At 45.6% G+C, this 16,375-nt stretch overlaps 1 protein-coding gene across 7 annotated transcripts in view; it reads left to right on the top strand.

The window, feature by feature from the left end:
* LOC119464238 (uncharacterized) overlaps nucleotides 1–16,375 on the top strand; it is a 92,459-nt gene that overhangs the window by 62,356 nt on the left and 13,728 nt on the right. For 3 of the 7 annotated variants that reach the window (XM_037725132.2, XM_037725136.2, XM_049655511.1), the window contains 5 exons: nucleotides 2,823–3,056; nucleotides 3,978–4,082; nucleotides 5,503–5,658; nucleotides 6,310–6,447; nucleotides 13,127–13,544. In XM_037725132.2, the coding sequence (XP_037581060.1) occupies nucleotides 2,823–3,056; nucleotides 3,978–4,082; nucleotides 5,503–5,658; nucleotides 6,310–6,447; nucleotides 13,127–13,408 (915 nt within the window). In that variant the 3' untranslated portion in view covers nucleotides 13,409–13,544. Of the gene's footprint in view, nucleotides 1–2,822; nucleotides 3,057–3,977; nucleotides 4,083–5,502; nucleotides 5,659–6,309; nucleotides 6,448–13,126; nucleotides 13,545–15,908; nucleotides 16,239–16,375 lie in introns of those variants that run through there. The other 4 variants (XM_037725133.2, XM_049655510.1, XM_037725135.2 and 1 more) reach the window with 4 other exon arrangements.

Here is a 16,375-nt window from a genome sequence, read left to right as displayed (position 1 = left end):
GTGTAGTCATTTTTTTCGGTCTTTCCTCTTAGCGGGAAGTGAATTGACGTCTGCATGTTGGTTGAAAGCTATTTGTTAACCCGACGGCAAGCCTCTGGGGGTCGATTTCGAGCAGCTCGTCGAACGAAGCCAGACAGAGAGACACGTGATCAATGTTGTCAACGCCTGTTTCCTTCTTTCATTCAGTGTTTTATTGTGTGACCGAAATGGAAGCATTCTAACTACTCGTGTTTGCTGTCAGTCTGTGGTGACGTGCGGTGAATCTATACGAATTGAACCCAGGTCGCGGATCCTCTCATTTGCCTACTGTCAATGCTGGTGTTTTCAAAATGGGCTCCTTATAATTGAGCTGTGCCTTCTGTTGGGAACTGTGGTGTCCGAATCGAGGTTAGTTGTGAGCATCGATCGTCACCAATTCAGGGGCATAGCTTCTTAAGGTCCAGATTATTCAATAGCACAACGTCGCAGTAGTTTTTGTTAGAGACTCGCCCATTTCGCATCGTTAATATATAGGTTTCCTTCAAAGGAGGGAAATAACACCAGTACAGAATAATAACATTGCATAAAAGGCTAAACGAAAATATTATTTTATATGAACCCGCCGTGGTAGCTCACTGGTTATTGCGGTGCGCTGCATAGCTCGAGGCTGGGGGTTTCATCTTGGCCGCGTCGGTAGCATTTCGCCGGGGGCGAATTAAATCGTTCATGGAGTTATATATAGAGGCAAGTTAAGAACCACAGGTGGTCAAAATTAACCCGGAGTCTCGCACTACGACGTTACTCATTACCTTATCGCGGAAATTGTGCAAATAAACTGGAACGTTTCTTTTTTTTATTTTATTTTTTACCTCAAATTCATGTATTTTGGATAAGGACGGCATTGTTCATTTTCCTTTGCTTCTTCTAGCTATCCATACAAGAATACACCACTTCGTGTCATTTATTGGAATCACTTAATGGCTATTCTCATTGTACCCTATTCGTTTCTTTGTTCATTGTTGTTTCCTGTTATGACCGCTACATCGAAAAATTGGTAGTATCTTCTCGAAATTCTTGTCTTTGTTTCCAGTTTCGACCGCTCTATCTAAAACTCACTAGTATCTGCTCGAACTTCATTGTTTTCAATTCTGTTTTTCTTTCGTGATATAGTGATATCGGTGAAAAAGAAAATGTAACCGTTTTTTTTCTTCTCAATATAGAAAGGGGTGGTAAGCTGTGTGAACGAAAGTCAACAATAGCACACGTATACACTTAATGAGCATGTCTGGAAGTGGCACTAAAGAAAAAGTTTAATTGGCAATAGTTAATTACAATTCGGGAGTACTCGAAAGATCCCTCTGATTGTGAGCAGCGCCTTGGTTAACCAGAAAAGTTTCAAGAATGATCGGCAAGTTTCATGTTGCTCCGCTAGCTCTTCATGATCTCATGAGATATGTGTAGCGTCTGCATGATACTAGTCAATTGTTCGCCGATAAGGAGAGACCCCAGTGCCTTCTAAAGGAACCAGAGGCTCAATATATTGCGCTTTGAGAACTTATTCAGCAAAGATCGGGCGAAGCGTAGAAATAAAGATGGTTTTGGTTGACGTCATTGTGACTGCCATCTGGGGGCACTAGCACGTTGAGAAGCTGGGTAAACAAGAGATATGACTGCACGACAGGCGCCTCTTGCGCCGAGCGACAGATCGATGATTGTGATAGCACGGAGAAAAGCGGTTACCTTCAAAATGCAAAACAATGTACGGGTGATATGGTGCTCTGACGTCATCTTGGCCAGCCATGTTCGGATGCCAGCACTACGAGAACCGGCGTCCGCGACAGCACATGTAAACTATCTATACATCTAAATTTGTAACATCATACTCGCGTAACGGCACTCCGTTTCGCGAAAGAGAAATTCAAGAAGGAAAACTCTGTCCTAATTTCTTCGCTAAGTACCGATGCTATCTCGTTATAGCGTTGAAATCTAGCAATAAAGAAAATCGCAGATTCAACGCAACGTTGGAATCTAAATGAAGCGAAGCTTGTTTGAGTTAGCGAGATAGAAGCAGTAGCGGTTGATACGAGCCCAGCCTCGTCGTCTGTAGCGCTTACCTGCATGCGTCACAAGGCCGAAGGCGATCCAAGATGCTTCTCGAAGGAAGAATGTTGATGCGAGGTGTATGCGCAAAGAAGTACGACATATATATCTAAACACATTCAAGGAGTCATACGCATTTTCAGAGTGGCACATCCATTCTTGCTTACTGGCCAAGAATGGTCACACACCCCGTGGCTCATAACCAGTGGCCAAAGTTGTTAACCGGACCAGACAGCAGCCAGAAGCAAGGTCTCGATTCGCGCAACAAATCGATAACAGTGAGTGTTTGAGGAAAAAACGTTAACCATAAAAAAAAAACTGTGCAATACATACCCAGTGCCTCGACTTGTCTGTGTGTATTATATACACAAATACAGTATATCCGGCGTGCAAATGACAACGAACTTAGAAACCCGACCAAGACCTTAAGAAAGCTTCACATTAATAGGCTCTTAACCAGGTTTGGGCATTGCAAATCGACAAGCGTGGCTTCTGGCAGCATGGCAACGTGGCAATACTTCTGCTACCTTCCCTATTTTCGAGCCAATTAAAAAAATGTTTGTGGTAATGCGCTCTTTAGACGGCGCCCTACAATTCTAATGTATAACCAAACTTCGCAATTGTGTCCGTTGAGGCATCCTTTAAAGTGCTTTGATAGACTAAACATAGTTTAGTGTTCCATTAAACGGCAGATGCACTAATACGCTTAAGTCACCGTGTTCCTGACCGAAACGTCTTTACAGGAAACTAGGATGGGAGCAGATGTCGAGTACAGAGACCTACCGGGAGGCACTCACAAGCTGAGGTTCGCAGACGAGCTCCCTCGGCACGTGATGTGCGGAACGTGCGGTATGCTCTCCATGCGAATGTACGAGGACGAGCAAGGACACGCTTTCTGTAACGTGTGTGTCTGCCGGGGAAGCCCAGCGGAGGCGATATTTTGCAAGTACGAGAACAGGAATGTCTCTGTCGATCAGGTACGACCCACGCCATAGGCGGAATCTACTGTTTGTGTCGTACGGCATTCATACACAGGGGCGAATACCAGTAACCACCTGGGACCCAGGACATGCGAGAACATAGGTGTGTTGGTTAATCATCACGCAAAGGAAACAACGCACAAACAACGGGTAACAAGGTGTAGCCTGTGGATCGCTGTCGTTCACTGTACGCTGTTTTCTTCCCAGTGACCATTTTTCAAGTGGCCGATACTCAGAGTTCCAGCTTCTATGTAAACATATCTTTGTGCGGAACACTGGCCGGTTTACCAAAGACGTGTGCCAAAATAGGAACACTAGTAGCGACATCTTGAGACGCATTCTCCAACTACATGGAAGAATATTGAGTCACACGAGTCTTCTCGTCGAATAAAAATAGAGGACTCACTCTTAAGAGCGATGTCGCTGCCGATGCATTACGGTGTAAATGGAGTCTAACATGGTTGGTTGCTGTATTAAGGCTCTGTTTTGTCTTGTACTTTTCGCCAATAGATGGCGCCACCAACTGGGCTGTTCCCGCCTACGACTCTGTTAACCCGGTATGCCGCAAACTGCAATACATCTGTAGGCAAGCTAGAGCTCTGTTAATTTATAGTACGATGCGACCATTCTACCCGTTTCACCCAAAGCGCTCCGAAATATAATGTACAAGACATCTCTGGAGGTTAGAGTCCAAACGACGATCACATGGAAAGAACGCAAGGACTTTTCTTGTCATTGCCTTAGCATGTACTGTATAATCTCGCGCCTACACGTGAGTGAATTAGGCCAGCGAAAATTTGCCTTCCTTCCTGTGTTGGTGGTCTACCAGCGCTGCATATAAAGTAATTCAAGGCATTTAAACAACACTACTTTCCGTAATACTTGGAACTACAATGTTTCTTTTTATTCTCGTTGCAGCTGACTGAAGCATTTGACATTATTCAAGTGATAAAAGACCAGGTTGTGTTTTGCCCTAATGAAGAAAAGGGGTGTCCTGTTTACTCCCCTCTATGCAAAATAGAGGTAAGTTATTGCTAGTTATATAGCGGAATATTTGGAAACGTCAAGCGTATGACCAAAGAGGTGGAAGGCTCTTAAAACGAGCATTTCATTTGCTTACATAAATTACCGTCTTGTGCATCACTCTCAAGTTTCTTATCTATGTGAGCATTATGAATGTTGAAAGATATAAAATCTCCACCAATACCCATTGTCAACAGAGCAAATTTTATTTGCCCTGTTTTCAATAGCCACAGTCTAGAGCTACTCATTTGAAAGTATGTATGCTTCAAACAATTCTTGGCATTCTAAGCAAGTTGCGAAACTGTCCGCTTCACGTAAAAAATGCAAGTAATTCTATGTAAGGCAATGCGGAGACTGAAGTGGTCTTTTTCTTGCTTTTAGTCTCACAAATTTTATTTCTGTACAGTTCTAATTACAGATAAGATGCGTAGAATAATAAAATGAGAACACTTCAGCATGAGAACAAAACGCAAACTCGCCAGTTTCGCAAACAGATCCAATAAGTTACTAAAGAAATCGGTAACATGTGAGTCTCGTAGCCAACAAAAATTTTCTCACAGCCCCGGCCAGAGGTGAACATATCGGCTTACCGGTGTAAGCACTATAATGCTGTAAAATTTCATACCATCACGTTCGTCCCGATCACATTCAGTCTATTGTACTCCTTCCGTTCCCGCAGACTAGGGTAGCAGACCGGATACAATGCTTGACTGTCTGTCTGTCTGTCTGTCTGTCTGTCTGTCTGTCTGTCTGTCTGTGTGTGTGTGTGTGTGTGTGTGTGTGTGTGTGTGTGTGTGTGTGTGTGTGTGTCTGTGTTGTGTGTGTGTGTCTCTGTCTGTCTGTCTGTCTGTCTGTCTGTCTGTGTGTCTGTCTGGTCTGTCTGTGCGTCTGTCTGTACTTTGCGTCTGTCTGTCTGTGCAGTCTGGCTTGCTCTGCTGCGTCTGTCTCCTGTCTGTGCGTCCTGTCTGTCTGTGCGTCTGTCTGTGCCGCTCTGTCTGTGCGTCTGTCTGTTCTGTCTGTCTGTCTGTGCGTCTGTTCGTCATGTACTGTGCGTCTGTCTGTCTGTCTGTGCGTCCTGTCTGTCTCGTGGTCGTCCTGTCTGTCTGTCTGTCTGTCTGTCTGTCTGTCTGTCTGTCTGTCTGTCGGTCTGTTCTGCTGTCTGTCTGTCTGTCTGTCTGTCTGTCTGTCTGTCTGTCTGTCTGTCTGTCTGTCTGTCTGTCTGTCTGTCTGTCTGTCTGTCTCTGTCTCTGTCTGTCTCTGTCTCTGTCTGTCTGTCTGTCTGTCTGTCTCTGTCTGTCTGTCTGTCTCTGTCTCTGTCTCTGTCTGTCTGTTTAATCTAATTTAATCAGCCCAATAACCCGTCAATGCTGGCCAAACGTCGTTCTGTTACATAAAGCTGTTTCCGTTTTTTCTTTTTCAGGATCATTACCTTCAATGCGAGAAGACTGAAATTGACTGCCTGCAATGCCAGCAGCGAATCAAAGGGTGCCACTGGAAGAGTCACTCGAAGGACTGCCCTCGAAAAATAGTGCAGTGCCGCTTTTGCGTAGCAGCTTTTCCACAGATTGATCTCCAGGTATTTCTCATGTGTCACCTACTTGCCTTTATAAATCAGAGTAATCGTAACGGGCCTGCAATTACGCAATTAGTTTCAAAATATTTGCTATTCGAAGCTTCGTTTAAGAGGTCCTTCAAGGCAAATCATACAGCAATAACTCGCACCACTTCACTTTTAAAGTGGGGAACAGATTCCGTTTGTGACGGCTGTTCTTTTTTATTCACCCAGTGGCATCATTTAAATAAGCCTCTCCGTGAAGCTATAGCACGCCTGCTTTGTTGCGTATTGCATATTGTGAACGAATAACCCATAACGTTGGACTTCACGTCCTCTCTCTTCATTTGCGCCATTTTACTCGTCGCTGCAATTTCATTTCTGCTCGGGTATTCCTGATCGCTGAGCAATCTAGCGGTTTTGCAAGTTTGGTCTCACGTTATGTAAAGAGATTCATTACTTGAGTTTCTCTACTGCTTCAGGTACGCAGAAATTCAAGCGCAGCAATAATTAAGAAACTGACGTTTAGGTGTAACGCGCTAGATGTCCTCATGACGCTAACGTGAAAACCCACCATCGAGACCCATACCAACGGCACTTCCTTTCATGATGACGTCGCAACACGCATACTGCAGAAATGACGTGCATTGTTTTTCTTGGACGGCCCACTTTCAGACGCACGAAGCCCTGTGTGCTGAGAATCCAAACTGTATTACATCATCGACCCTGCAGCATTCATACCCGAGCAATTTCTCTGCGTTGACTGTTCCCGCAGCGCAGACGGAAAATGGATCAGAACACGTTTCTTTCAGTGTAAGTATTCCACTGCCCGTGAGGATATTTCTTTCTTGCTCAGATAATGTTATGGGCAAAAAAATAAAACAAAAGGTACGAGTAAACAAAACAAGCTCATGTGCACGTGTCAGGCCATATACACTAAACCGATATACACACTAAAGGCTCCTTAAGAGTAAGCTTTAGCTCGGGGGCTCGTATCTAAATACATGGGAAAGGCGAAATCCTTTCTCTCGGCATCCACTACACGAAATTTGATGAGATTTGAATGAATTTGAACGAAACTATCATGTTTACAACACGGTAACTCAGGAATGAAAAACAATATCACAGTTCAGTATATTGCGTATATATATTCTGTATATTCAGATGTTAGTACATCTGAAGCGGATAAAATTGATTTAATACACGTGGCTCTCAAAAAAAGAAACGAGCAATATGTGAGTGCAGCTTTTCGCAAAACCCTTGTAAACAATGTAACAAATTGACGTAAGATATAAATTGGCATATCAAATTTGTCTGCTTTGGATGCTCAAACGTATGCAATTTGCAGAATTGCGGTATGTGTTCATAGTGCAGAATTCGTGTTTCCATTATTTTCAAACTTACCAATTTTTCATAGTTCCTTTTAAAGCATTCGGAACCTAATTCAAAATTCCGCTTCGAAAAGTCACTAGCTTTTAGCTTTCTCTCTCAAGTGCTACAAATTTCATTAAAACCAGTCAAGGGGTTATCTCAGAAAAGCGTTTCTGCATTTTACATTTATTTGAATAGGTGGCATCGGAGTAGGGCCCGAGCTAAAGCTTCTTCTTAAGAAAAAAATTCACAGCATATCCACGGGGTGAATGATGATGAGTGGGCGAAGCTCCGAAGGGAATCATCGGATCTCCCGCTTAAGGGGACGCTAGCCCAAACGCGTTAGAAACGTGCAGTACTCTCTAGTAAGGGGGAGCGGCCACAGCGTCTTACGCAGCCATTTATACATGCCGGAACGTGCACCGCGTTTTCCGACGCCATCACATGACTGCTGAGAGAGTATACCCCCCGTATTCATAAACGCCCCTCGACTTGAACTTGACTTGCCACCGCCTTGGGCAGCGCGTTCGAAACGCGTTGAAGCTAAGGCGGAGAGGCCACAGCGTCTTACACCAGCTTCTTACACGGGCCGTAACGCGCTAGCACAAACGCGTTAGAAACGCGCTAGAAACGCGGCCTTTCGTTAATGTTGGGTATTTATTGCCATCGTGGTGCGTGTGTCTATGTGCGCTTCGTGGCGTAGTGGGCTAACGCCGTGCGCTCGGAAGCGAGGGGTCCCTGGTTCGATTCCGCGCTACGGACACAACTCCGGAATTTTATTGCGATAGCAATTATATGGACACTCAAAAGCAGATTTCTGCCGTCGGCGTCGCCGTCGCCGTAGCCGTCGCCATCGCCATCGCCGTCGCCGTGAGGTTCCGTATGACGTCATTTGGAGAAGAAATCGTCGCCGCGCGCCGAACGCTGTATGTGCGAGTGAAAGGGCGCGAGGGGCGCGTCTTTCACGGGGAGTGAACGCACGGCGGAGAACAAACGCGCGTTCCGCGCCGTGCTCGCTTAAGGGCTGCAGAAGTAGGCGTCTCTTTTCTCCTTTACAATCACCATATATGTAGAGCAAACGCACCTTCTTCCGACGCGCGAGAAGCCGTGGGGGAGGGGGAGGGAAGGGAGGCGACGTTTAGCTGCGGCACCAAGTGCCTATTTATATCACAGGCTCCGGCAACAGTCACCAACGCCGCACGCATTTTGAGCGAACGCGGGCAAAACGCCGATGGCGTCGACAACAGTTCTGCGTGTTGCCGATGCTGCTGCATGTCCAAGTTTATACAGCTGATAAAGCTAATATCATTACTCCGTATAGCTCTCTACAAGTTTGCTATCGCAATTGATGCTTCGCCTTTCAGGTGAAACTGCGACCACTTTTTTTAACACGACAGTGTTTTATGCCGGGGTCCACCAAGACTTCACTTTCTCACTTTTCTCAGACTGGTTACACACTACTACTACGACGACGGGGACGGAACGGATGCCGCTATATGGAGCTGCGCTCCTAAAAGCTTTTTATGAGCTTTTCGGCAAGATACAGCAGAACACAGCAGCCACCTTCACGAAAGTCCGGGAGGGTTGATGAAGAAAACTTCCTGTTAAACGCTCCTGTACCGTGAATTGGGTACGCGCTAAATAAATAATTTGTCGCAGTTTCACCCGAAAGGCGGAGCACCAATTGCGATCGCACATTAGTAGAGAGCTATACGGAGTAAGGATAGTAGTTTTATCAGCTGTATAAACTTGGACATGCAGCAGCACCAGCAACGCACAGAACTGTTGTCGACGCCGTCGGCCTTTTGCCCGCGTTCGCACCGGACGCGCGGGGCGTTTTTATATAAATACGTATTTGGTGCCGCAGCTAAACGTCGCCTCCCCTCCCTCCCGTCCCCCACCACCTTTCGCGCGACGGAAAAAGTTGCGTTTGCTCTCTATATATGGAAATGAGGAAAGAGACGCTTAATTCTGCAGCCCTTCAGGGAGCACGGCGCAGAACGCGCGTTTGCTCTCCGACGTGCGTTCGCTCCCCGTGAAAGCGCGCGTCCCTCGCACCCTTTCACTCGCACATACAGCGTCCGGAGCGCGGCGACGATTTCATCGCCGTTGACGTCATACGGAACCTCACGGCGACGACGACGGCGACGCCGATGGCAGAAATCTGCTTCGGAGTGTCCATATAATTGCTATCGCAATAAAAACAACCAGGTTGTCAAAATTATTCTGCAGCTTCTCACTACGGCACGCCTTATAATCAGATCTTTGGTTCGGCATATAGAACCCAAGAATTCATTTCAATTTTTCTAACAGTAACTTTTGTCTTTCGGCACTAGTGCGTATCATTTAGTAAATTACTTGAAAGCGTATGTTGTTGGGCAAATTGGTATGTGTTTGAAAGATATAAATGAGCACTAAGGTAACAGGGGTTTGGAAAGCCGCAAAACAGGTGCTCACGTACAATTCATGTTTGCTGTATTCATTTTTTTTTCTATGATGAGCGTTTAGTTTATTGCTGCAGATTTCCTACTTTGAGACAATCTCTCTGCCAACTTTTCCACTGAATTTTTCCACTGAGATAAACCACACAATGTTTTGTTTTCAATGGCGACATCGTGTATGCGAAAAGAAATGGCCATGTAGAAATATTTAATTTTATGCAGTCTTCCTTGAAAAAATAAGTCTATTGGACTAGGCATGAGGCCTTTAAACACGAATAAACACGATTTTTTTTATTCTTGAAAGCTCTGCACTAACCACTTTCATGTCATGAATGTCATATCAAGCTGATAGCGTGCATGCGGTTCCGGACTTGAAAGAGCTGGGAGTGCAGCTTTCAAGAAACGAAAGATTCGCATGATTGATTACGATTAGTGTTTGGGACAACATAAACCCCGACGAGGGGCGAACAATTCCTAGCGTGTATTTTGCCGAAACGTTCCCTGTCAAGGTGAGATTAAGTTCAATTATCCTGTATTTACGCAAATATCAAAGACTGGGGGCGGTGCCACTATGTACCTTCCGCAATACAGCTGCGCGATACCATGTACTTTGTCAGAGGCTGCTCGGCATAATAGTTTTTGAACAGTGGAGATGATTATGCTGAGCGTAATCTGTACGTCGTGGACAGAAAACTGTGGGCCGATCCTTGAGGTAGTGCAGAAAGGGTCTAAGCGCAATGGCGCACACACCCGTGAACTGACGAAGCTGAGCCTGACTAAGTCTGGATAAGCAGGGTTGGCACTACTTAAGCTTAGTCATTCATCGATAGCCAATCAATATCCAATCAATAGCTAATCAATAATCGATCAATAATCTATCAATAATCAATATATTTCGGGAAATGCTGGTGATGACTTGGTAGTGCTTAGCCTAGCCCGAATACGTGGCGAATACATTGCGATAGCCAATCGATAGCCAACCAGTAGCTAATCGATAATCAATCAATAATCAATAAATTCCGGAAAATGCTGGGGATGAGTTGGTAGTGCTTAGCCTAGCCCAAAAGCCAGGACTAGTTAGATCATCAGCACCCCTCTCTCTTTAGCATTGCGCCTCCAGTGCAAGCTGGAGCCATGAATAAAGTCCGAAAAAGCACCTTTTGCGCTACATATCGCCCCTTAAAGAATACATGGTTCCCAGCACTTCACTATAACAAGTAATCCCTCCTCTGGAATATTTCGTCAATCCTTGCTCTCAACTTACTCTTTCGTACTCGCTTATGCTGTACGGCGGCCGCATTTTGGTGGGGGCCAAATGCAAAAACACCCGTGTACTTAGATTTAGGTGCACGTTAAAAAACCCCAGGTGGTCCAAATTTCCGGAGTCCCCCACTACGGCATGCCTCATAATGAAATCGTGGTTTTGGCACGTAAAACCCCATAATTTTTAAAATATGCTCCTCAGTCCTGGGAGGAGGGTCAGCTATGTAAGCTTTTTATTGCGATAGCAATTATATGGACACTCCAAAGCAGATTTCTGCCGTCGGCGTCGCCGTCGCCGTCGCCGTGAGGTTCCGTATGACGTCAATGGAGATGAAATCATCGCCGCGCGCCGCCGAACGCTGTATGTGCGAGTGAAAGGGTGCGAGGGACGCGCGCTTTCACGGGGAATGAACGCACGGCGGAGAACAAACGCGCGTTCTGTGCCGTGCTCCCTTAAGGGCTGCAGAAGTAGGCGTCTCTTTCCTCCTTTACAATCACCATATATGTAGAGCAAACGCGCCTTCTTCTGACGCACGAAAGGCCGGGGGGGGGGGGGGAGGGGGAGGGAAGGGAGGGGACGTTTAGCTGCGGCACCAAGTGCCTATTTATATCAGAGGCTCCGGCAACAGTCACCAACGCCGCACGCATTTTGTGCGAACGCGGGCAAAACGCCGATGGCGTCGACAACAGTTCTGCGTGTTGCCGGTGCTGCTGCATGTCCAAGTTTATACAGCTGATAAAGCTACTATCATTACTCCGTATAGCTCTCTACAAATTTGCTATCGCAATTGATGCTTCGCCTTTCAGGTGAAACTGCGACAACTTTTTTCCATTAAAAGCAGTTCTCTGCCTGAAAAAGACTTTTGTCAAAATGTTGGCTCCAGCTACGTTATACGTTTTTTCTTCGCCAACTGTTCGATTCAACCAATATTTAATTGAAAAATACACACGGACGAAGGTTACCACAAGACAGTTCACCCACTTTTTATCACATCGTCTCCTCACCGTATTATAGAAAGTCCCCCCCCCCCCCCCCCCTTCACTCAACACGCAACCTCAACACGCAACCTGCGCTCCAGTGACATTTCACGTTAATTCGTGGGTAAAGTAAGGACTTCTGTCGAAGGGTGACGTTGTGCTTAAACCAGTGGACTGTAAGATGAGCTTCCATGGTTGAAGTTCGTTTGATAATACGAGGCTCCGTCTTATCGTTATCCCTGTGACGTGTCTAAGAAAGGAAATGAGCTTCCTTTTTAAGTGCGAAGCACTTTAGGGGCCCCTTCTGTCGGCGGCGTCCTTCGCGTGCGATCTGCCGTTATCCCGCTCACAAACAAGTGCTCAAAACAGGGTCGGAACAAGTGCAGAATAGACTACGATATTTCAGAATAATTTAACAGACAGGAATAATGAAACATTAAGCGAAATAATTAGCAGAGACTCCTTAAAAACTAGGAGTACGCTTAAGCTTCGCCTTTAAGAGTGGAACGCGATAGCGTTATTGGACGCCGTTGACACCGTCACCGTATTCTCATTGACATGGGGCCCGATCAAAATTTAGAAAGGCTTGGTTTTCACCATTCCCCTCAATGTTGCCTAGAACCAAATTACAGCGAAACAACATCGGAATTGGAGGACGCTTAAGCTTCGCCTTTAAGAGTGGAACGCGATATCATTCAAAGATCCCTGGCTGCTTATCAGGCTTTATTCTCGTATATTCAAATTACAATCCGACGCTATCACGTCTGTAGGTGGTGGTTTAGTCGTACTTTACGATTTTTCTGACAAATTTTACTTTGAGAAATTCTTTTTTTTTTTTTTTTTTCACTAATGCCTTCCGCCACGTGAAGGGCCCGCCCGCTCGGGTTGGTTCGGGATGATGCGGTTCCGCAAGAGTATTTCCGCTAGACGCCGATGCTTACGCCGACGCCGACATCGACACCGACGCCGGATTGAAACGCCAGACTGGCACCAGCGCAGCGCTAGAGAGGACGCCAACACCTCACAACCGCACTTTTGATTCACATTAGTGGAGCTGCATTAGCGCTAGATTTGAACTACACAAGCGCAGGATTTGAGCTGAATTGGAGCTGCATAAAGCACTGGATTTGAGCAGGATTTGAGCTGTATTGGAATTGCATTTGATTTGGGGCGCAGAATGACCTTGAAGTCGTTCCGAGGTAGCGGCGGCAGCCGGCGACGCGGGCCGCGCGTCTCTCGGGGCGAGCTCATGGCGCTCGCTGCGGACGCGTCGCACGTCGCTATTACGATGTTTTTTTTTTTTATTATCTTTTTTTTTACGCAAGCTTAATGCATTGTCATGTCTGGTTTGCTCTGGTTGTGACTTTGCTCTGCAAACGCCTTTGTGGAGTTAGATGCTGTTGCATTTATGCCACCTAATTATCATGCCTCCGGTGCAGATGACGTCACACTCACGAGATCCTGTAAAAATCCGGCATCGAGGATGGCCTTGGTTGATCCTGCCCGCGGTTTACTGTTTTGCCTGCCTCGCCTTTTTCCCCCGTGCCGCTATCAACGTCTGCGTAAAACCACTACTCAACATTGCCTTAAGAGCAACGCGTTTGACGTGCCGAACAGTATTAAGCCTATATCACGCAGTGCTATCGGCTTTTGGTTCTTCTTCGAAGGACTCCTTGCAAAACGCAAAATTTCGTGCGGTGCACAATAAAAATTTTTGCTAGTCGCGCGCCTTATGCACGTGCGTTTCCACTGACCTCGCGTGTTCTGATAGGCCAGTAGCATAACGCACGAAAGAGTTCGCACAGTCCTCAAGTCTTGAAGTAATAGCAATAAAAACCTGAAGTTATATTGAACTGACTTGATTTTTTTTTCTTTCAATATCATGGCCTTAAGTGTTCTTGGCGGAACTTACCGGTGTACGGCATTCTCCCCGCTACATGTGTGCACAGAAAAAAAAAAACATAACGCAATTTATTTGCTTATAGCTCTAGAAACTACTCAACGCTTCGAATGCGCTTCTATGGCTCAGAAAGCAAGCAAACTGTTTTGGAATGAAATTCTTCCTTTCCCGTATTACTGTCTGAAACAAATGTCTGCAAAAAGTAGCACAGCACTCGCAAACTCCCGCATTTGCCTCACTGCTGCCTTCGGTTACCGTTATGGCACATACAATAAACCAGACTCACAGAAAGCAGCGAATTCGGAGCTAGAGTATTATTTGTTTCTGGGAACACTGCTTCAAATATTTTAGGTTCCTTCTTAATTGTCGCGTAACACGAAGGCGATCAAGCAGAATGCATTGCTGAGATCGGCTAAAATCGCCAGAAATGTCTGTTGCAAAAAAGAATTTAAAGCACCCAAGTCAATACTGCATTCTAAAATGTTTCCGTTACATGAGCGCACATTCCTAAAAATGAAATTCCAGGCTTTTACGCGCCAGAACAGCTATCTGATTATGCGGCCTGCCGTAGTGGATACTCTTGATTTATTTTGACCAACTGCAATTCTTTAACGTGTAAATAAATTTAAGTACATAAGCGTTTTTGCATTTGACCCCCATAGAAAGGTGGCCGTGGTGGCTAGGTTCGAAACCGCGGCCTCGAGCTCGGTAGCCCAGCGCCATGGCCCCTAAGCTACTGCGGCGAGTGAAGAGACATTTCTCTGGAGCAGAAGAACATTTGCCCTGGATTTTGCACATTCGGCAGATGGGAAGCATACGCCTCTCCACCCGTTAAAGGAATAAGATGCACAGAAACACTGGTTACAACTCTGCTATATATAAGTACATGTGTAAGAAAATCTTGACACTTGAATCGTGTGTTAGCGCTATTGCCTTGGGTGTTTGGGGCAGCCTCAACACGACTGTAATACAGGTGTAAGTAATGCGAGAGAAGTTTTAAACACGGAAAAAAAAGGATTACCTTTTATAGCTGCACTTAATACACGCATTAGCTGGTAACTACCTCTATCGAATAAAGGCTGGTCTTGCTAACTGCTGAAAACGTGTACCTATACGCGATAGCTCTGCAAAAAGGAATTACTAGTACTTGTTTTGTTCCGATGGTGCAGCATGGCCTTTAGAGATTTCATCTCCAGCAACAACGTTGCAAATAAATTTAATTCAATTCAATATGCCCATGATGCAACCTTCGCGGCACCCTGCGCGGCATGGGTCATGGGCCACCCGCCTTGGTGGCTTAGCTTATGGCAAAACTGGCAGAATCTGCAAGGCAAGGAATCACTTTGCTGGAAGGCCGCTTACGGAGAATACCCCTTTGTCGTTGATCTGGATGACTGCAGCAATATACATTTCTAAGCTCTTCGTCGTACAATCACTATTTGTATGCTGACGAAAGTAAACAGATACTCGTACAACAGAAAACACGCGTGACGAGGTGACGTATTGCAGTCGTCATGTTGCATGTTTGTGGCACACACAAACAATGAGACTGAAGTGAGGGGGCTTTATCAGAAACTCTTTTGTTTTCTTGAATGCGAAATATGTGCGATTCCTCGTGTATCGCCGCGACACAATCGCATTTCAAAGCGAAGTCTTCTTTGCTTACCCCTCCGGGTTCGACGCGTCGGCTGATACTGCGGCTGCTGTCTGCTGCTGGGTCAGCCGGCATTTTGATGGATATACTTGTGGACGAAGTTCGCATGCACGGACGAAGTTCGCATGCACATACTAAGTTCGTATGTGCACCAAACACTAGTACCAGACAACAGGCTTATATAAACCTTGTATTGTGACTTACAGTGTAATCCGAGTAAGCGCACCTCTTCTCTGTGTAACGAAAAAAAAATATTTGTGCGTAATATTGCTGTATATTTTACGACGCCTTTAAATGGACTGTGTGTGTGTGTGTGTGTGTGGGGGGGGGGGGGGTGGGGAGGGTTTCACTGTGAAATTCCCTCATATGCCTACCAATCTTGCCTTGGTTGGACTGACACTCAATGCACAGCTATTGAGAGTATAGTTGCTGTTTATGCATTGCTCGCATCTATTCGGCTGATGGACTTGCGACTGTAGGCTTATGGTGACTTTGGAACATGCCAGTGTTTAAAGTTTTATGTTACCGTAGTTTAAAAGACGATTTTAAATACGGATTCCTTGATCTGGAAATGTACGTTGAAGTTCACGCTCTCACTTCTTTTTCTTTTTTTTTTTCTTGTTGCTTTCGTACCTCGCCCTCCTAGACATTTCATTTCTTTACGCAGAGTGCAGAACTTGACTTGCCAAGCGATACGACTAGTGACATGGATGAAGGCGAAAGAGAGTCCTGGAGTCTAACGATTAGGAATCTTCGAAAGAATATACTCACCTGCCTGAGTATAGTCGGGAACTTTCCTCTCGCGAGTTTTCTTCGTCGAAATCCGTTCACCAGAAATTTTGGGCTTCCGTTTTTCACCCTTGTGTGCATTGCACTTCTCGTAAGGTGCAGGAGACATCAATAGAGCTACGGCAGCGAAATTCCAGCTCTTCGTTTGTGTAGCATGTCCTTGTATGATTGGTGCCGCTTTAATAAAGAAATTTCTTTCTTTTCGTTATTTAAATTACTATCTCTTGCCACTGCTCCAACGACGCCGCCATAAACATTTTACCAAAACAAAACAAGGATGCAGAAACATGAGCGCTAACCTGCAACAAATGTTTCATCACAAACAACCGAAACACACTCATTTAC

The sequence above is a fragment of the Dermacentor silvarum genome, chromosome 9, assembly GCF_013339745.2.
Source record: "Dermacentor silvarum isolate Dsil-2018 chromosome 9, BIME_Dsil_1.4, whole genome shotgun sequence".
NCBI classification, from domain to species: Eukaryota; Metazoa; Arthropoda; class Arachnida; order Ixodida; family Ixodidae; genus Dermacentor; species Dermacentor silvarum.
This window is presented reverse-complemented; position numbering and strand designations above follow the sequence as displayed.